Raw genomic sequence first — 21,949 nt, 5'->3', positions numbered from 1 at the left:
TGATCAGTGAGGATAGGGTGCACACTAATAACTGATTGTGTATTTTTTTATTTTTGTAATCTGCAGGGTTGTCACTACAACAATATACAGTGCTTATTTTTCTTGTTTTGGTCCTCCTTCTGTTTGTTTTGTCACTGATTAAGTTAGGAAATTCAGTGGTCATTTGCCTGCTACACAAACTACACCAGAGAATTTACTCGTGGTGCATTATTAAATCCTTTGACTGTGTATTTGCTCTCTAAATAGTGTCAAAAACATCAGATAATGTCGGCTAGATCAGTAGAGACTGATTATTAGCTAAAGTTAGCTTTATCTAGTTTCCACCCAATGAACTGTTTTTATTTTGGTACTGTTCTGGTTGAATTGGGCTTCGTTGTTTATTTTAAATTGCCTTTAAGGAGAGTGAACTTAAATAGTGAAAACAGCCCAGACTTATTGGAAATGCACAATGATATACTTGTTTTTGAATCTTTCATCAAAGCTAGTTCCAGGGTTTCAAATGGCTGGAGTACCTTGCTAAGAATGCATCTTTCTGTTTTGTTTATCAGGTTTTTAGTAAGAATCTAAATAACAACATTTATGAAAGGCGGAGTTAGGAGTTGGCAGTGTTTACAGCAGATAAAAACAGCACATTTCAAAGTAAAAGTGAAGCAAAAAATACCTGATGAGACTGACGAGAGACCAGATGATGAGACCAGAGATGGAAAGTCAGAACAGTTGGCCTTCTGTGTGAAGGAGGGTGCAGTGAAGGAAAGGTTCATGGCCCAAATTTTGATGCTGCATCTACTGCAATTGAGAAACTACTGGTAGAGAAAGGAACTGATCAACTGAAAGTTGAGTCTGTGTAACATAGAATTACCACAGACTTGCAACAGTCATAGATTGGGGCATTTGGGGGTGTGCAATCCCATTTTAGAAAACAGTAACTTGAACTAATATACACTATATTTTCCCTTCATATCTGCTTTGCTATAAACTGTTTATTAGCATCTGGAAAAAATTCTGATAATCATGATTGAGTCGTTCCGTTTTTCACCCAAGAGCACGTGTATTATATTAAAACGGATTTTTTAAAATCATTCTTATACATCATAGTCACCTAATTAGGTTGCTTTTGAAAATAACATTGTAATGTGTATCTAAAATGAGGTTTCATATCTCATCATACGCAGTACATTTGTTTTTTGCCGTCACGGACGCGTGGCCAATCCAAACAAATTCTTTCACTTCCCAGACCTGCGGTGGGAATTTACGAGGTGAAATCGAACGCACCAGCAGCCCGTTAGCAGTAAAGCAACGACCAAAAAAGAGACACTGCAGCGGAGGACTGTGCGTAAGTAAAACATCATTTTAACGCCAAAACTGGCTGTTTTTTTTTTCACATGAAGTGACCTTTTTATAACTATTTTAGAGCTCAGAGGCTTTTCGGCACTGAAGCTCGGACCTGCTTTGGTTCCGTTTTGATCAAACAGACGAAAAAAAAGTTGATCTCATTTCCTCTTCTCGAGCGTTACCGTTATCATTCCTCTGATAGATTTTCCTCGGGGTTTAATATGTGGGAAACCAGTAAGTTATCTTACTTTAGCCAAGTGGCTTTCCTTCGATTACATAAACTACTGAAAGCACGCGGTGTGTCGCTGCTGGAGATGTGAGCGAGTTGTGGGTTCACGGGTCGCATTCCCCCTGATTAAACTGACGTGTCTAAAGTCACGTTAGGAACGGTTGTACACATCAGACAACTTCACGTTAACAGCCGCCTTGTACAAAAAAGCGCCTGTTGCTACTTATCTAATGTTAAACGGTTAGAAAACACTTTTTGTCCTGAGTATACACCTAAGATAAAGAAAGAGGGCAGTTAGCGTAGCCTTAGTCACCCAGACAACTTCATGTCTTATTATCTGTAACAGTCCGAGAATTTCAGATTCGATAGGAGTGAAAACATCACTAATGTGGCTTCATGGGAATACAGCGGCTCCATTGTGTGTGCTTTATCTGATTGCACCAGCTTGGGAAAAGTAATATATTACACATTTACCCAGAGGATTGGCAGAGACTGGTTGATTTAAATCTTTACCTCATATTTTAAGTTCGGTACCATCTATAAAGTGCATTTCCTTGGAAAGAATATATTACTGAATTTCTGATTAACATCCTCCCTAACAAGTCAGCTACCAGAATACAATGCTGACACTATGTTGGTCCAGTAACTCCACAGATCACTTCCACTGTACTGATGAATGTTTGTAAAGCAGTAATAGCTTACTGCATTTAAAAAGAGGCCATGCAGTCTCTTTTTAAATACTTTTTAATTTGACCCTTTTTAAAAAAAAATCCAAATTATTTGTAGGTGATTATATTAGCTTTTTTTTTGCAACAAGCTAACAGTTACTCTGTGTATAGTCCTGAAGTGGCCTCCACACAGTAGCATCCACACAGGAAGTGATTTGGTTGTTTCCTTCCCATAACATTGTCACTGGCTGTTGGTTGGTAGTGGATAGGATACCAGGCTCTGGTTGCTTAGGTAACACTTGTGTATTTACTCCCCTCGTGTGTCAGTCAATGATATCCTTTGCACTCATTGGTGGTCAGTTCAGTCAGTCAGGACTAAGAAAGGTTTAACTGCCATTAACTTTACTGATCTCTGGTTTCCAGTTTGATTGCAGTTGCTTCCATAGACTCCCGGTCCCACAGAAGTCTGTGGGAAACTAGCCCTGACTTTTGTAAGCACTTTTCAGATTTTGTATCAGGCGACACAGGATAAAATATTTATTTGATCAATTTTGGTCATTTCGTCACGAATTGGTTGCAAAACTCTTCAGTTTGATGCTTCATAACACAACTTGATGAACCTACACCAGAGGTGCCTCTGTCCATCTTTTGCACTGTGTTTTATACTGTATAGAGCAGTGGTCCCCAACCTTTTTTGCGCAATGAGCCGGTTTATGTCAGACAATATTTTCATGGACTGGCCTTTAAGGTGTCGTGGATAAATACAACAAAATAAAACGAGTACCGGTACCCAAAAAAAATTATTCATAACACATGGGAAAAGACCCAGGGAAACCAAAGTTAACAATAAATACCCTGTAAATCATACATTTCACACCGAGCCTCAACTCTTGTGGCCCAGTACCAAACAAAGTATCAAAGTTGTTTGGTACCAGTCCGTGGCCCGGGGGTTGGGGACCGCTGGTATAGAGGACACTCCTTTAAACTAATGGAGATAGTGGATCTGGAGCAGATGCCATGGAGAGTTCAGCAAGGTGATTCACAGGCCTCACTGCACGTACTGTCTGGACTGGACCCAGCTGCGCTCACCAGAAACTGGACTTCGGTATTGAGTTTGTACTGCTGCATGGGCTACAGCATAGAAGAGATCATTTTTTCCCTGATCATTAAACGTGTACATGGAGCAGTCTGAATGATCTAGCATCAAAAAACAATAGGAGGACATTTTTTTCTCTTGCTTTGATTTTAGATTGGAGCTTAAAGTGGCTAAGTTTAAAAAGATCTCCTTTTATCTTGTTCCAACTTTGTTTCAGCAAGTGTGCGTGTTTTATAAAGAGCGGCGTTTATGCAGGTGAGCAGCAGACTGAGTTAGTGGAGCTACGAGGTAAAAATGCAAAGAGGATGCAGATTTTTTTACCTGTTCAGCTGATAGCTGTCCACGTATGGTCACAAATTCTGGTCATCTGAATTTTTCATAGTTGCACATGAACATTTCTTCATGCTTGAAGTTTTTTTTTCTCATCAGTACTGTTGTGTTTTGTCTTTGGGCCCCACATGGTTCTTTACGAAGTATAAGGTGGTGCTTTAATAGGTGCATGTTAAACTCGACTGCGATTGGATGATTTATTGGGTCAATGGAGCAGATGGGCTAGCGCTAGTTAGAGTATGCTCACAGTTTCGAAACATTGCAGTTTCTTTAACAGCTCCATCCTGTTTCATTTGTTTGGCTGATATCTTCACATATTGTAAATTCATTAACACAAAGAAATCTATAAGACTTAAATAACCTATGTAAGACAGAAACCAACATAACAACATAGGAACAGTTTTGCTGTGCTATTTTCACCACAGGAGTTGATCATGGTGCTCAAACGTTATTTAAATTCCAGTGGGCAGCATTGCAGCAACCTGAGTTTTCTGCGACTCAGATTTCTGTAATAACATGATTACACATCCTGCTACAATAACAGTATTTGTTGACTGAGTGAGGTTCAGTCACTGCAGGAGAAAACCTCTTCACTGAAAAAATCCTACGACAAATCTGAAGTCTCAGAGTTGGTTAAAAACGACAGTAGAGTTTTTTTTTAGAGTAACTTGTTGTAATATTTGTTGGAACTGTAATTGAAATCAAAATACACAGTTATTTGCACAGCCTTAATTCGAGCTGCTTCATTATAGCAAATGATTGCTTTCCATAATTGGACCTCGAAAACCACAGATTCTCTGACTGTCATCTCAGCCTGAGCCGTGAGTGAGTTTTGGCTTTTAGAAAACACTTGAACAGAGGTGCATTTGAATTGTAACAGAAAACAAACGAGTAATCACTTTATCCTAATTATCCTGTTTTATTTAGAATCACTGGAAGACAAAATGTAAAAAGGAATTCCGATTAACCTTTCAGTGCTAGTATAATCACATGCCTGAAATGTTAAATTTAAGAATAAACTGTATTTATGCCAAAAGCTGGAACTTCCTGTGTTATAGTATCCAAAATATTAAAGAATGCCTATCACAGATTAGCTCAAATAAAATAGAAAAGTTCAGTAAAATAAAATCCAATAAGGTAAAATTTACAATCAAGAAGGAGTTCATTTACACAGAAAAGGTTAAATAAGATTAAAAAAAACAAGAGCGTCATAAACCAAAATCTATATTAAAAACAGAGCAGGTGCTTTGATTTGTAATAGAGGACAAAAAGAGAGCTTAAAAACAAAAAAGCCATTGTTTTAGCCTGAGGGGTGCTGAGGCGCAAAAGTCCACAAAGGTTGCTAACTTCCTGCATAGTCAGTTGCAACTGACCTCCAAAATAGCGAGGGGAATTCCAGCTCTTTTTAGAGAGCCGGCTCTTTTGGCTCGGCTCACTAAAAAGAGCCGGCTCTTTTGGCTCCCAACTGGCTCTTCAGGTTGTTTTGTTGCTAGAAAGGTAGAAGCCTGGGGGATGCTAGTGTTAATTAATTTATTATCAACAACAATATAAAATTATGCACAAAAGGAATTACTAATGTTTTTTAAAAAATGTGGTTTTATTTATATATGTTTATATATAAATATATACGGTGGCCCCTAGAGACAAAGCACGTACAAACTCTGAAGCATGTACAAACTCCAAAACACATTTCTAGTGTTAACTGAACTTCCAAAACAAAGCTACCTAGATCACTTAAAGTACACAATTGAAAGCATATGTGTATTGTTTGTGTATTTATACACAGGCAGTCATATATATTCAAATAATTTAAAAAAATGTTAATTTACTTGGTACTTCGTGGCTTGTGTAACCACTAGGTAACAAAAGCTCAACACTGCCCCTAGCATCCTGGAGCACTTCCGTTGTGTTTTGTACATGTTTTGGAGTTTGTACGTGCAGACTGCAAACCAGGCTTTGTCATCCAACACAGCGTCTAACCTCACAAATGTGCTTCTGGAAAAATTGTCAGAAATTCCCATAAACACGCTCTTAAACATTATGGAAAGCCTTTCCAGGAAAGCTGAAGCTGTTATAGCAGCAGAGGGTGAGCTGACATCATATTAAACCCTGCGTATTAAGAATTAGATGTGACCCTGAAGTTCACAAGGCAGATGAGCCGATGCTTTAGGAAATATAGAAAAATATGGTGAAAAACAGCTGTTGCTCCATTTGATCCTAGATTTTAAGGACTGCATTCCTGAATATTGCTTTTTTTTCTCCATGAACAACAAAGTTATGGTCCCATTTATTCATGTGACTCTCAAGTATTTGGACAACACTTGGCTAGGTGTGTCACTTAAGTGTTGTGACCTCAGAGCTGTTTGCTCTTGTGACAGCCTGATAAGACAGCGGTCAAGTCCAAACAGAGGAATACTAATGGCTTTGTAAAACTGAGTATACTTCCTCACTTAGAGATGGAAAATTACTGCTCACAGTGAGAAAGAGCAACGCTATTAAAACTCAGCTTACATGTTATGTAAAAGCATCCTTAAATGAGTCACTGGTGCTGTTTAGTGACTTGTAGTAATATAACTGATATAACTAAAGCACCACTGCTTGTTCATGCGTATATTACACAGTAAACCGACCTTATATCCATCTGTGTTCTGGCATTTCACGGAATGATCGATTAGCTGATGAATGATAAAATAATAACAACAACAATAACAAAAGTCAGTAATTTCATTGTCCATTGGAAAAAGAACAGCCCTTAATATTTTTTTATGCTGTAAAACTAAATTACATTTAAAATGAGCCAGTAGTTCACGTTTTAAATTTTGGTCTTTTTTATATTTTCAACTTTTTGAAGGTGGCCTTGGGTTAGAATTCACAGGCTGGCTAGGCAATTTTTCTGTATTGAGTTTCCATGTTCTAAATGTGCCTGTTTTGGTTCTCTTTAGTACTCTAGCTTCGCTGTCTCTGCCACAACAAGTATTTAAATATATGTTTTTGAAATGCCAAACGATCATGTGTGTCATCAGCCATCCAGGACACCATCTATTAAAGCCAGAGAGAACATGCTGAGCGCAGTGTTTCCCATAGCTGTATTAGTTTTTATTTAAGCAGGAAGTGAAACTCTTGAAAAGAAGCTTTATTTCCCTAGAGTGCTATGGGTGTTGGCATGTTTCAGGATACTGGGAGTAACTCCACCTCCAAGAGAATATATGAAGAAGCCATCCGTCAGGGAGAACATGAGGCTATCTAGTTAGCATCAACTGGACTTTCAAAATAAGAGTGAGGAGGATTATTCATTAGTAAAATAGCTAGTAAATGTGGGAACACAGAGACAGACGGCCACTCATACTCACATCCAGCCCTACATGCACTTCTGAATCACTAGTTAACCTCACATGCATCGCTTTGGACTGTGGCAAGAAGCTGTAGTACCCAAGCCACTGGAGGAACATGCAAATTCCAACCAGTAAGTGTCATGGTTGGCTGTGTGGTAGGCGGGCAAGCAGGAGTGGTGGATCCAAAATGCAGGACTCAGACACAGAAGTTCAACTTAAAGCGCAGCTTTAATGCTGGAAAACCTCTTACTAACTAAACTCACCAAAAGACAAACAAAAACGCTGGTGGACTAAAACACTGAAGCACAAAACACTGAACTGGAAACAAAACACTGGCAACACGGAGGCAAAACACACACAGCTTGTTGAGGGTACGACGCAACACTGACTCAGAGAAACACAGGGTCTAAATACACTGGGAAGTAACGAGGAGAATGAGACACAGAAGGAGAGCACAGCTGGGGGAAATTAGAACTGACGAGACAAGCAAAGCAGGACACATTCACATAAGTCACGGACCTTCAAAGTAAAACAGGAAGGATCACACAGAGACGCGAACTTGACACCGTGGAGACAGCAACTAAGAAACACAGAGACATAAACCATAAGGCAGAGGACTCTAAGAACCGAGAGACACAGAGGGGAACCCAAACATGCAGACACGGACTTACACAGAACAGAGGGCACATAGAGAAACATGAAGGGCAAGGGATAGAAACTAGAAACCATAGCATAACTCACACCAAGTACAATAATACAAAACCCACAAAGAACTAAAACGCTGGGTCAGGAGACCCAGGACCCTGACAGTAAGGCCCCAAACAACTGTTTGATTCAAATTCAGCACTGTAACTGAGTAACATTAAACTTCTTATAGGCTTGAAATTTCATATTTCAAAACTGCAGGAAATTACTGGATAAATGCTTCCCACAGTAGGGGTTCAGTCTGGATTTAGCCTGCTTTCTTTGTAGATGAGAAGCTTGAGTGTCAGTTTGAAGGTTTCTGCTTTGGCTCCTTGTTCAGATGCTGGGTGCTCTCAGTCGGTACTAAAAAGGTATCCAGTTGGTATCCGGGGCTATGGCTCCCCACGCCCTCTAGCAGATCATTACACGAAGGAACCTTTTAAATACAAGCGCGCTCATGCTCACAGGTGTACACACGGGTGCTCACAGACACAAACTACACCCTTTTTGGCTCCTACTTCTCCTCCTGTGTGCTGTCAATCCTACGTGCTGCACAATAATAATTAATATTTAGTATTTACTGTTATATTCACATAGATCATCGCAAGGATGTTGTTTATTATATTGCTCTCTCTTTTTTGCTTGTTTTCTCTTTTGTCTTTCTCAACAGGTGATCCAGGTGATTGATATATGTATTTTTTGTCTGTTTGTTTTGTTGGTTTTTGTTTTTTGCCCTTTATCATCATTCCTCTTCCCCGCTGTTTTTCTTTCCCTCGTTCTTTCTCCCTTTTCTTTCCCCCAGTCATGTCTGTCCCGTGTGTAGTAAGCGAAAATAAAATAAAATAAACAATAAAAGCAAAGGTGAGTCAAATAGACCAATACGGCAAGGCCGGGATGGTCCATTTGGTCAAGTAATTCTGTTGGGCATCTTTCTTTGCCTTTAGATGATAATTCTGATGGCAAAAAGAACCAAACGGGACAGGGGAAAAAAAAAAGGTATCCAGTTGTTTTGTGCGTCAGAACAGTTTTCCAAAGGCTGCTGTTGTCACTGGCCATCGGGTAAATGCAGAACAAACAGGATTCATTTGAGGAGTAAAGTTAATGTGCACTCAAACCAAATGTCTTCAGTAAATTAATTCAGGAGAAAAAAATTTGTTCATTTGATAAGAAGTTTATCATTCAACAAGGAAGAAGGAAGAAGAACGGTATAAAATTCTGTCAATGCCACAATGTGCATGTAAATAAAAGTTAATTTTGTCTTTCTCAGGACTCTGCAGGCAGTCGGAAAAAAGATGCAAATGAGGGAAAAGCTGTGATGGGTTCTAAAATGAAAGTTAAATTAGTGTAGTTGCGTGCAGGATCATAAGTACTAGAGTTTTTGGAAAGTTGAGTAAACTATGATTATATTATCGTGTTATATTATTATTATTACACTACAATTCTGGCTCTGTTTGAGGAGCGGTGCTCCAAAAAACTTGGTGTAGTCCCTCTGCTCTTTTAAGATATGAACTCGTGAATCTCCACTCATGTTCTGGTGATACAGACAGTTTTTAAAGCATTTATTGTGTAGTGGTTTGCACATTAGCTTAGAAAGTAAAAGGTTCCAGGGTCAGTTCCAGCCACAGACAGGTTAGGAAGGGCATCTGGCGTAAAACTGCCCAATCAAACATGTGGAGCTTGCTGTGGTGACCCCTCGTGAATACGGAAGCAGCTGTTGCTTGGGTTTTTCATTTGTCCTGTCTCCTATAGTGCAGCCTTTGTTTCATCCACTTTGATCAGGGCCTGTTCACACGGACGGAGATGAAACTCATCGTTTTGCACCGTTTAACAACTTACAGCATCCAGGTGGAGTCAGTCAGCGGCTCTAGTATCTAAAAAATGTAAACTTTTAACAGAAAGAAGGCTATTTAGTCCTGCATATCATCGCACAATGAAGCTAAAAAGGTGCTACCAGTCTGTAACATTTGTTCTTGGCACTTTTTAGCCATGATAGTGGGTCCATATAACGCACGACTGTATACACTTACTTTCTTTTAGAAGATGTTCCAGTGAGAGTGAGGGCTGCCAGGTATGAGTCAGAACAACCCCTGTTTGTGGAAACAGCTCCCCCTGAGAAGCAGCCTGTCCCCGTGCGACCGCTACAAGCACGCCTGCTGCAGCTACAATGCAAACGTCTACGTCCTGGGAGGCAGAGAGAACAGATGTCTGAGGGACTTCTGGAAATACAACGTGGGTAAGGGCCCCCATCCATTAATAGCCATGCATATATAAAGATGCAGATCTATATAAAGACGGATGACAGAATACTTCCTTAGAAGCGATATCCTTGTGGCTGGTCGCAGAATAGCCACTAGAAAGACCTCTTTTTAAGAATTACATATTAGGCAGAGTAGCCAAAAACCATGTTCAGGTACTCATTTACATAAAGCCCTCTCTTCAAATGACCAATTAGTCTACTACTTAAAACAGCACAAAAGAAACAGACAAATGTTATGACTTAACACTTTGATCTTCACTAAGATCTGTCCTTTCAGGTATGGTTATGATCACCTCCTGCTCTGCCCTGGTGAAGGCTACAATGCTTCAAATCTCCATCTTTTATATGCAGTCTTTTATTAAAAGATAGCACCAACTATTCCTATGGTATTTGGGCAACGCCTTTGTGCAGATGTAGAAAGTGTTGCAAGTTGTTCAAGTTTATATACACACTGTCATTCATGAAAAAAGATGCAACATTTATTCCACTTAAACTTTGCAAAGGATGTTTTTTGCTGCATTCTTATAAAACAGCCTCCTGTAATATTCTTTTTGTAATCATCAGTTAACAACACTGCTGTGTTCAATATTTCAGTGTCTGATGAATGGACCGAGTTGAGCTGCAGTGGTGAAGCGGCACCAGAGGAGCTAGAGGGACATTCTATGGTAGCTCACAAGGTACCTTCAATTTCTTTAATCATTGGACATAAAGCAGAGAGACCATCTTATGACAGCGGTGGGCATGCAGAGTATGTTTAACAGCTTTGAACTTTTCAGGGTTTCCTGTACGTGTTTGGAGGCCTGTTGGACTCTGCATACACCACATGCAGATGTGCTCTCTGGGTGTTTGACATCGGTGAGTTTCACTGCAGTGCAGCATGGGCTGGCAGCCAGTCACACTACTGTTGTAGTCAATTCTCAGGCTCAGCAGGTAAAACATGTTGCTGCATGTCGATCCTCCTAATCCCTGTAAAACGTTTCATTCCTCTGTGTCACTAAAGCTGAGAGAGAAACCTGAGAGGGTCTCCATGCTCATAACCTCACGACTCTAAAGACAATTAGAAACAACATAAGAAAAGGTGATTTACCCCAACACATATTTATCAAATGGAGGAAAACTGCAGCTGTGTTCATTTCCTGCTCTAACACTTCCCGTGTTCTTCACTTCAGCTCAGTTTTTATTCTGCTTGTTCCAACATAACCTAAATTCCATCTCATGCACAGTTTTTTTCAATTCTCACCACTTATTGTATATAAAATCATATCACATCTGTAAAAAGCCCCCAAAACGCCCACCCTCAAAATCAATTGGTTCTTTTGTTTTCATAAGAACTACAATATGTTTAATGAAGCAATTGTTTTACACACTTGTTACATTTTACCGAACTTGGATATTTTTAGAAGTATAAGCTCTTGAAGTTTTCGTTCCACTCCAAGTGTCACGATGTAAAGAAAAATCTAGTTTTTGTTCAGCATGATGGGATCTGTCATGACTTGCATAAAATGCAGCAGTTTCATTTCTTTGACATAGAGCAACAGAGACAAGCATTGAAAAAGTGCATTCTGGGTAAACTTTCAAGGTTAATATCCTTGGATGGATAGGTCAATGTAGCGATAGCTGTGGAGTGGAGAAACAACACTGGTGTTACCGCAATCTCAATAATAGTTAGGACAGATCACACTGATCAAAGCAAGTTATGGTCCTGAAGATGTTTTTCTAAGTTCGAATCTCAATTGAGTTGAAGGTCAAGGTCAGGGGTCAACTTCTCTTAAAATCACCTATGCTAGGAAGCGGACAGGTAGCACAGGTAGCTGGTGGTATTTTTAAATATGTTATTTATTAAAAAATATTTTGCCTGGTTACATTTAAGCATTAAAAACGACAGGATTAGGTTTAAAACTGTCTTGGTTTAGGTTAAAATATAACATTTACCACGTCTTTTAAAGCCTCTCTACTTTGGCCAACTGGACAGTTTGTGTCCCTGTAACAATAGATTTCATAAGACTGGGCTGCACAACAGTGTGTGTCAGTGTATTTCAGAATTATTGCAGAAGTGCCTCTCCTCTTTGTATGTTAGCCTTTACTTACTTTTTTTTGTCTTGGAGTAAGGCTGACAGATGTTGTAAAGATATCATATCCATTTTATTGTACGTCACTCTTTTAGTTTAATTTTCTTGTGTCATTTGTGTTTCAGCAAAGCAGAAGTGGGTGCAGTGGCAGGGAAAGAGGAGCTTGCTTCAGGTACCGAGTGCTTTTCATATCTAAATGATAACATGTTCTCTGTCTATAGAAAACAATCAGATGGTTAGATCTCATTATCAGCTTATAACAGAAATAATTAACCGCTCAGTCCTCGTGTGCTGCCGTTTGTTTTGTGTCACGCAGTCACAACACTTGGAAGCACATCAGTGAACACTGTGCACAGTTCCTGCCATCCTTTGCTTGTTTTAGCTTGTATCAGCAGAACAGAAGTCACACACTACCCACATATTTGTTAGAACTTTAAAGGTCAAATAAATTGATTTGCAGTGTTTCCCCACAGAATGGATATAGCTAAGTAGGAAGAGGATCACCAAAGTAGGAAGAGAAAGGTTAGGGTTAGGTTGAAGAAGCCCAAATTTAATGCATTTTTTGTGACTGTTCAATCAAGGTCATAGAAGTAGCTTACCATCTATTCTAAATGTATTTCTCTCTCTTTCTGTGTGCAGACCCAAATGCCGACCAACAGGAAGGGCCACAGCACCGTGGTGCTCGGCTCTGCCATGCTCATGTACGGAGGATTCATTGACATGAAAGGCACCTCCCAGGATTTCTGGAGTTTGGACTTTAGTGAGTTTAAAACTGACAAAAGGGAGAATTCAGTCAGCTCCTTCCATATAAAACTAACCAAATCTTAAAATTCCCACCTCACACCCTCAAAATCAGCTGACCTTTTATGGTATTTGCCAGAGTTACTATCAAAAGATTAATTGTAGCTTTTGTTCAGCATGATTTTTCTATAAGCAACTTTGAGCATTAATATAATGGGATAGATCATAAGTTCAGTAAACTGCATCAGTTTAGTCCCACTTGATGCCAAGCTCATCTTCTAGCTGTGATTCCATCTTGGTCAATATAATTTTATAAACTGCTCATATTTACCAGTGTGAATGTAGTTTATAGCTGTGAGATGGAGAAACAAATTGACAATTAAACTGAGCTGAACCGTTTCTAGGAGTGAAATCTCACCCATATTCAGTTAGAGGGCAGCATGTTAACATCATCAGCATTGTGACACATGCAAACACAATGTGAGCTGCAGAATGAGCATTAATTATAGATACTTGTTTGTGTGTGTGTTAATGGCAGATACCATGTCTTGGTCCCTGCTGAGTGGCTCTCAGCAGGACTCATTAGGCCCAGGCCCCAGACACAGTCACTCAGCTATAGCCTATCAGGGCTGCGTGTACCTGTTCGGAGGCTTAAAAGGTTTACGGGAGCAGAGAGACTTCTGGAAGTGGAATTCCAGCAGCCAGACATGGAGTTCACTCAAGTAAGTGCGGAGTTTGTCTGTATTTTTGAAAACTGGATGCAGTGAAAAAGATCAGTCTCGACATTAAAACCACTGACAGGTAGTGATGGGCAAACTGAGACATACAAAGTCGTTGTGCCAGCACTGGATCATGGTTTCAAAACAATTTCACAGCCATCTCCACAGCGACACCTGCTGGCTGCTTTTGTGTCAGTACTTGAACAGGCTATTCTGTGAAACAACACAGACAAGCATTGCAGATTTCTAGACAAATCTACATGTTATACCAGACTATCAATAGTTATGATCAATACATGTTTTGGAGAACTTCCTTTACAACAAAATAAGAAATACTTTGGAATGGTTAAAGACAGCGATGACTGCAATGAACTCTGTGTTTCAGCATTTTGCTGTGGTTGTGTTAATGTACATGAGGCTGTTTCAGTTACTTACTAATTCAGTGCAATACAAAACAAGCCAGTTTGTAAATAATGTATACTGAAAATAGCTGCTCTGTTCATCATGATGTCCACACAAGGTCTGTGGATTTGACTGCGGCTCATTTTGTAAATAGGTTAAGTAGAGGCCCCAATATCATTTATTCTCTTTGTGACTGAATATAGCTAATTACACTTATGGAAAATGAATAAAATAAGAGAAAAATGAAGCAATACTGTCTACATTTGTCATATGCAAAGATTTTTATTCACGACATTTTGAGTCTTTTTGGTTTTTCAGCTATTCTTAGGTGAGTCAGATGTTTTTTCATTATTATTAACTGACATCCCTAACCTTGGAAAAAGTCCATTCACGAGGCACACTTATTGCAGGTATACATAAGTCTTTTTTGCCATGATATAAAGGTGTGAATATGTAACACATCACTCCTGTGAATATACTACTGGATCATATGCCCCTTGAAGGAATTCATCTCTGTGGGTTTCACTAACCTGGCTGTCAAAAAGTTCTATGTTTTTTTAATCCTGTGCTGTGGTTATTGTTTTTGCTGCTGCTGACTCTTAAGCTTTCTGGGAGTTTTTACTATCATTATATTTGGTCTACACTCTGACAATAAAACCTAGAAGCTGTAGGTAAGCCGCCTGTTGAAACTATAGTTAAATGCACCAGCAATGAACCCAGACCCAGAGTCATTCTAAATTAGCTCACACTGGCTCTTACAGATGGTCAGCCTCTAAAAAACACAACTTTGCTCATTAGCTTTTTCAATTTAGGCCCAGTTTATACAGGGAGTGCAGAATTATTAGGCAAGTTGTATTTTTGAGGGATAATTTTATTATTGAACAACAACCATGTTCTCAATGAACCCAAAAAACTCATTAATATCAAAGCTGAATGTTTTTGGAAGTAGTTTTTAGTTTGTTTTTAGTTTTAGCTATTTTAGGGGGATATCTGTGTGTGCAGGTGACTATTACTGTGCATAATTATTAGGCAACTTAACAAAAAACAAATATATACCCATTTCAATTATTTATTTTTACCAGTGAAACCAATATAACATCTCCACATTCACAAATATACATTTCTGACATTCAAAAACAAAACAAAAACAAATGAGCGACCAATATAGCCACCTTTCTTTGCAAGGACACTCAAAAGCCTGCCATCCATGGATTCTGTCAGTGTTTTGATCTGTTCACCATCAACATTGCGTGCAGCAGCAACCACAGCCTCCCAGACACTGTTCAGAGAGGTGTACTGTTTTCCCTCCTTGTAAATCTCACATTTGATGATGGACCACAGGTTCTCAATGGGGTTCAGATCAGGTGAACAAGGAGGCCATGTCATTAGTTTTTCTTCTTTTATACCCTTTCTTGCCAGCCACGCTGTGGAGTACTTGGACGCGTGTGATGGAGCATTGTCCTGCATGAAAATCATGTTTTTCTTGAAGGATGCAGACTTCTTCCTGTACCACTGCTTGAAGAAGGTGTCTTCCAGAAACCGGCAGTAGGACTGGGAGTTGAGCTTGACTCCATCCTCAACCCGAAAAGGCCCCACAAGCTCATCTTTGATGATACCAGCCCAAACCAGTACTCCACCTCCACCTTGCTGGCGTCTGAGTCGGACTGGAGCTCTCTGCCCTTTACCAATCCAGCCACGGGCCCATCCATCTGGCCCATCAAGACTCACTCTCATTTCATCAGTCCATAAAACCTTAGAAAAACCAGTCTTGAGATATTTCTTGGCCCAGTCTTGACGTTTCAGCTTGTGTGTCTTGTTCAGTGGTGGTCGTCTTTCAGCCTTTCTTACCTTGGCTATGTCTCTGAGTATTGCACACCTTGTGCTTTTGGGCACTCCAGTGATGTTGCAGCTCTGAAATATGGCCAAACTGGTGGCAAGTGGCATCTTGGCAGCTGCACGCTTGACTTTTCTCAGTTCATGGGCAGTTATTTTGCGCCTTGGTTTTTCCACACGCTTCTTGCGTTCCTGTTGACTATTTTGAATGAAACGCTTGATTTTTCGATGATCACGCTTCAGAAGCGTTGCAATTTTGAGACTGCTGCATCCCTCTGCAAGATATCTCACTATTTTTGACTTTTCTGAGCCTGTTAAGTCCTTCTTTTGACCCATTTTGCCAAAGGAAAGGACGTTGCCTAATAATTATGCACACCTGATATAGGGTGTTGATGTCATTAGACCACACCCCTTCTCATTACAGGGATGCACATCACCTAATATGCTTAATTGGTAGTAGGCTTTCGAGCCTATACAGCTTGGAGTAAGACAACATGCATGAAGGGGATGATGTGGACAAAATACTCATTTGCCTAATAATTCTGCACTCCCTGTAGCTGTATTGTCCTAATCGCTCCAGCAGTTTAGCAAATTACAAGCTTGCTACATTGCTTTTCATTTTTTAAGTTAAAGTACTTTTTGCTTCCTAATGTTTCTTTATTCACATTTTTTTTTACCTGTGTTTTAATTTGTGAAACTATATTTTAGTTGTAATTTATTTATTTTTTTAGTTTTGCTTTTAAAGAACTTTGTGTTTCAAATCAAGAAACTAATTTGCTTCAGATGATTTAAATGATTTATTCCAGATAGAGTGGTGTAATGCAGAGTAATGAGGCGTGGTGTTCATGGCAAATTGTAAAGGGTGAGAAATGAGTCAAACCTTGTAAAACAAATGCAGTTTTTAGCATAAAGAGTAAAGCAAAGAGCAGGAGGAACATAAAGGGAAGGTCAAGACTCACGAGAAAACTTGACAAGCAGTCTGTTGCAGCTCCTCATCTGAATATTCCCACATAACACAACATGGCAGAAGAACCTGATCCAGTTGATGAGACAGAGAATCCTTCAGCAGCGGCTGAAAAGACTGGGATCACTTTTCAGCCGCTGCTGCCTCGTGCTGACAGGCTGACATGTGAGGTGGAAACACTGATTGTAGTGTGTCTGTTGAAAAAAAAAAAAGGAAAGAAAGAGTCCTGAGGAACCGTCTCTTTAATGGTTTAGTAATACGTAAATTTATGTATATAAAGAGCTTCAGATCACTGAGATTTACATCTGGAGACTTGTTTTTCTTTTGTTGTTTTTTTTGTTCTGGATGACTGAATATGTTACATGTAAAGACTTGTGGATTGATTCGTCTGGCGTTATGAACATGAACAGCAGTTTATCAGGACTAATGATTAGCCGGTCAGTAGCATAGTCAGGACTAACGTCACTTGTTTTTGCCCCCTGAGGCACAGGTATCATACAGCAAATGGAAAAAAAACAGACAGACAGTGTGACCCTAATAACACAATGTTACTGGAAGGTCTTGTGATTTCTAATGGTGATAACCTGACTTTGTAGGTTGTAAACCGTTAGTTACATTTAAGTAAAGTCTGAGAAAAATATGAGAGCTTAAGATGCAGATGTAATTGTTTGTTTCTCACCTCCCCTCCAAACTTTCTCTGGTTGGTTTAGAGGCGTTTTATGGCAGGGTTCCTGAAATGAACTGACTGAGTGCTGCCAACTTACAGTGGGGCAAAAAAGTATTTAGTCAGCCACCGATTGTGCAAGTTCCCCCACCTAAAATGATGACAGAGGTCAGTAATTTGCACCAGAGGTACACTTCAACTGTGAGAGACAGAATGTGAAAAAAAAATCCATGAATCCACATGGTAGGATTTGTAAAGAATTTATTCGTAAATCAGGGTGGAAAATAAGTATTTGGTCAATAACATAAATACAACTCAATACTTTGTAACATAACTTTTGTTGGCAATAACAGAGGTCAAACGTTTACTATAGGTCTTTACCAGGTTTGCACACACAGTAGCTGGTATTTTGGCCCATTCCTCCATGCAGATCTTCTCGAGAGCAGTGATGTTTTGGGGCTGTCGCCGAGCAACACGGACTTTCAACTCCCGCCACAGATTTTCTATGGGGTTGAGGTCTGGAGACTGGCTAGGCCACTCCAGGACTTTCAAATGCTTCGTACGGAGCCACTCCTTTGTTGCCCGGGCGGTGTGTTTTGGATCATTGTCATGTTGGAAGACCCAGCCTCGTTTCATCTTCAAAGTTCTCACTGATGGAAGGAGGTTTTGGCTCAAAATCTCACGATACATGGCCCCATTCATTCTGTCCTTAACACGGATCAGTCGTCCTGTCCCCTTGGCAGAAAAACAGCCCCATAGCATGATGTTTCCACCCCCATGCTTCACAGTAGGTATGGTGTTCTTGGGATGCAACTCAGTATTCTTCTTCCTCCAAACACGACGAGTTGAGTTTATACCAAAAAGTTCTACTTTGGTTTCATCTGACCACATGACATTCTCCCAATCCTCTGCTGTATCATCCATGTGCTCTCTGGCAAACTTCAGACGGGCCTGGACATGCACTGGCTTCAGCAGCGGAACACGTCTGGCACTGCGGGATTTGATTCTCTGCCGTTGTAGTGTGTTACTGATGGTGACCTTTGTTACTTTGGTCCCAGCTCTCTGCAGGTCATTCACCAGGTCCCCCCGTGTGGTTCTGGGATCTTTGCTCACCGTTCTCATGATCATTTTGACCCCACGGGATGAGATCTTGCGTGGAGCCCCAGATCGAGGGAGATTATCAGTGGTCTTGTATGTCTTCCATTTTCTGATGATTGCTCCCACAGTTGATTTTTTTCACACCAAGCTGCTTGCCTATTGTAGATTCACTCTTCCCAGTCTGGTGCAGGTCTACAATACTTTTCCTGGTGTCCTTCGAAAGCTCTTTGGTCTTGGCCATGGCGGAGTTTGGAGTCTGACTGTTTGAGGCTGTGGACAGGTGTCTTTTATACAGATGATGAGTTCAAACAGGTGCCATTCATACAGGTAACGAGTGGGGGACAGAAAAGCTTCTTACAGAAGACGTTACAGGTCTGTGAGAGCCAGAGATTTTCCTTGTTTGAGGTGACCAAATACTTATTTTCCACCCTAATTTACGAATAAATTCTTTACAAATCCTACCATGTGGATTCATGGATTTTTTTTTTCACATTCTGTCTCTCACAGTTGAAGTGTACCTCTGGTGCAAATTACTGACCTCTGTCATCATTTTAAGTGGGGGAACTTGCACAATCGGTGGCTGACTAAATACTTTTTTGCCCCACTGTAATTCAAAGACATTATCAGAGGTGCACGTCACAGAAATCACTGCGCATTAGAGCTCTGAAACTGATGAAGGAGACTTGGAAATCAAGTTTGCATCCAGATCAAAGGGAAATTTTACTGTCTGCATATTCTTGGTGACAAACGTACCACAAATAGACTCACTGTTTTTCTAATCTGTGATATATCAGCTTTAATTCCCAAAGTGTGAAAAGAGCTTTGGCAAAAGGAAAGGAAAAAGGGGGCAGGAAGCTTGTAGTGTCTGCTGTGACACACAGATGTATCTGCAGTCAGTTTTTTGGTGTCCTCAAAACACACAAGAGTCAGTATTAAACTCAACACCTCACTTTAAGATGTTTTTCCACAGATCATTTGCCTCACCCCTCTTTTGTGTCCTCAGTTCCTCTCTTAGCGTATTAGTCTTAGCCCCTCCCTACCACAGAGAGCAGAGGAGGCAAGGAAGAGACACAAGGAGAGGAGTCAAGGCAGCTGGTGTTCAACAAAAAGAGATGTCCGTCCTTTAAATACGATGAGTGACACATCTGTCAGAAATAGATTTATCATCCCAGGTTTAACAGTGCAAATGATGTGTTTTATATCCAGGGGTAATTTTAATAAAGTAACATGGCACAACACGCCATATAGAAATATTATCACACATACGATCACACATGGATCAGCAGATTATCGATTACAGCTCCTGGTGCTCCCAGCACTTCCTGTCTGACCGGTCTGTTTAGCTCTGATGTTTTTAGCACTGACTGCTGAACTTATTTGGCATCATTTGGTGTGCTCTTTCCTGCTAACACCACCTGTGGTTGTTTTTCTCAGGTACGGCCCTCCTAAACTCACAGGACACTCAGCTGTCACCTATAAAGACTCAATGCTCCTTTTCGGTGGAGGCGAGACCCAGGACTCTCCAAAGAACTGCCTGTGGAGATACAGCTTCATCACTCAGACCTGGATGCAGCTCACCACACTCCCGGGCTCCAACCCCGCAGACAAGATTCACCATTGCTGCACTGGTCTGGGTCCCAGCTACAAAACCAGTAGCACCAGCAAGAGCTTCTGCTCAGACTCAGGACTCCAGCCCAGGTTACTGGGAGGGAAACTCAAGCCGTTTAAGAACAAGTGCTTCCCAGCACCAGATAACGCTATAGAGCTGGAGACTTTCACTCCAGACAGAGAAGCCAACAGAAGTTCTTCAGAACTGGAGACCAGCAGAGAGGCCTTAATAGAGATAGATGGTCAGCGTATTGGAAGCTGCCTGACATTTGAGAACAAAGCATTCATGAAACAATGGAGCTGCTCAGAGGAGGAGGCGCTGGAGGACAAGGATGGAGACATCACTCAGCATCTGCCCGACCTGCTGCTGGTGCTCGGCGGAAAACCTTGTACGAGAACCAGCCCCATCTCCATGTGGCAGGTGACGATGATTGACTGAATAAACGATTCTGTTCTCTGCGCGAGAAGCAGGTTTTAATAGGTGTTACTAGCTTTCTGTGAAAAAGAAAACAACATGAAATATTTTTATACTTTTGTACAGTTTCAGTGTTTTGATTTTTACATTTTTTGCAACATTCAAGTAAATTTTGGGGAAATGGCATTAGCATGAGCTGTGTCCTGTTAACAGTGAATGTGAAAAAACACAGTATCTGTTCTGTGTATCTGTTTATAGTTTCTGTAAGAACAGGGAAGGTATTGGAATCAGATCTTTAGTGAGCATCAGCCCAGAATTTCACAGTCATTTATTCCTGTATTAATAAAGACAGAATAGTGCATTTTTATTCTTGGTTGTACTCCCATTGTACACTTCATTAGGTACACCATGCTACCACCAGGGTGGACCTACTTTAGTTAATTGTTCATGGCACAGATTCACCCAAGTTTCTGCAAACATTCCTCAGAGATTTTGTTCCACATTGACATGACAGCATCACACAGTGGCTGTACAGTGAACTCATTGTCATCTTCATGATACCAGATACCAGATATGTGGCACATCATGTTATCCTGCTGGAAGCAGCCATCAGAAGATGGATACACTGTGGTCATACAGATAGGCAACAGCTATACTCAGGTATCTAATGAACTGAAAAAAGAGCAAAACAGAAATAAATGAAAAATAAGCATTATTTAATTAACATTAAAATAAGTATTTGCAGTGTCAGAAGGCTTTGGAGTGTCTGTATTTACCATTGGTACTTACTGAGGCAGGGACATCTAAAGAGTGAGTCAGCTCTTTGTGTTGTGATGGATTATTTTATTCTTCTGACCTCCTTAAATCTGTCCACGATCAATACCACACATCACATGAGACAGAACAGCTAATCTAAAGCTGAACACTTTCAAACAAAAAATCAACTGTAATGAGCAAACCTGCTAAGAAATACTCATTCAAAATACACAAACTCCCTTCAGGTGGTGCCAACAAAGGTGAACGTGTGTCTGAGTGAGTTAAGAATATTTCTACTCGAGTAAAAAATATTTGAAATTGTGTTGCATTCGTTCGTCAGCTGAGCTTCTCCCACAGCTCCTTTTAAAATGACCAAAATTGTTTCATTTATGTTCTCATATTTTTATAGAAATATAGCTTCATGACAGAAATTCTTACCTGTTCTATGAAAAGGACATTTAAACAATTCCCATCTGTTACTTCTTACAAAACAACTTCTTTGTTTTAATAAAAGTACAAAAAGTAAACTGAACGTATGTTTGAGTGAATTACAGTATGCTTATATTATTTAAGATGGCGACTGTGCAATACTTTGATAAACAACATATTGCACTGGAGACCTCACAGTCAGACTCTTTGTTACCTCCATGCTTTACTTTCAAACTAAATCCAAACATCTGGGCTGCAGATGTGGAAGATCGGCAAGATTTTTGACAGAAACAGAAAATCTATAGATCACTCAAATATCTGAA

At 40.1% G+C, this 21,949-nt stretch overlaps 1 protein-coding gene across 1 annotated transcript; it reads left to right on the top strand.

The window, feature by feature from the left end:
- The first annotated feature begins 1,242 nt into the window (after positions 1 to 1,242).
- klhdc3l (kelch domain containing 3-like) lies at positions 1,243 to 20,559 on the top strand. The gene is made up of 8 exons (XM_085250393.1): positions 1,243 to 1,333; positions 9,709 to 9,904; positions 10,523 to 10,605; positions 10,705 to 10,783; positions 12,123 to 12,169; positions 12,637 to 12,757; positions 13,277 to 13,460; positions 19,853 to 20,559. Exons 2-8 carry the CDS (start codon positions 9,742 to 9,744, stop codon positions 20,463 to 20,465), a joined length of 1,290 nt encoding a protein of 429 aa, XP_085106519.1. The 5' UTR covers positions 1,243 to 1,333; positions 9,709 to 9,741; the 3' UTR covers positions 20,466 to 20,559.
- The last annotated feature ends 1,390 nt before the right edge of the window (positions 20,560 to 21,949 follow it).

Source organism: Mchenga conophoros, linkage group LG16 (genome assembly GCF_057382185.1).
Source record: "Mchenga conophoros isolate Kocher_MC1m ecotype Shallow Benthic linkage group LG16, M_conophoros_male_GT1.1, whole genome shotgun sequence".
Taxonomy (NCBI): Eukaryota; Metazoa; Chordata; class Actinopteri; order Cichliformes; family Cichlidae; genus Mchenga; species Mchenga conophoros.
This window is presented reverse-complemented; position numbering and strand designations above follow the sequence as displayed.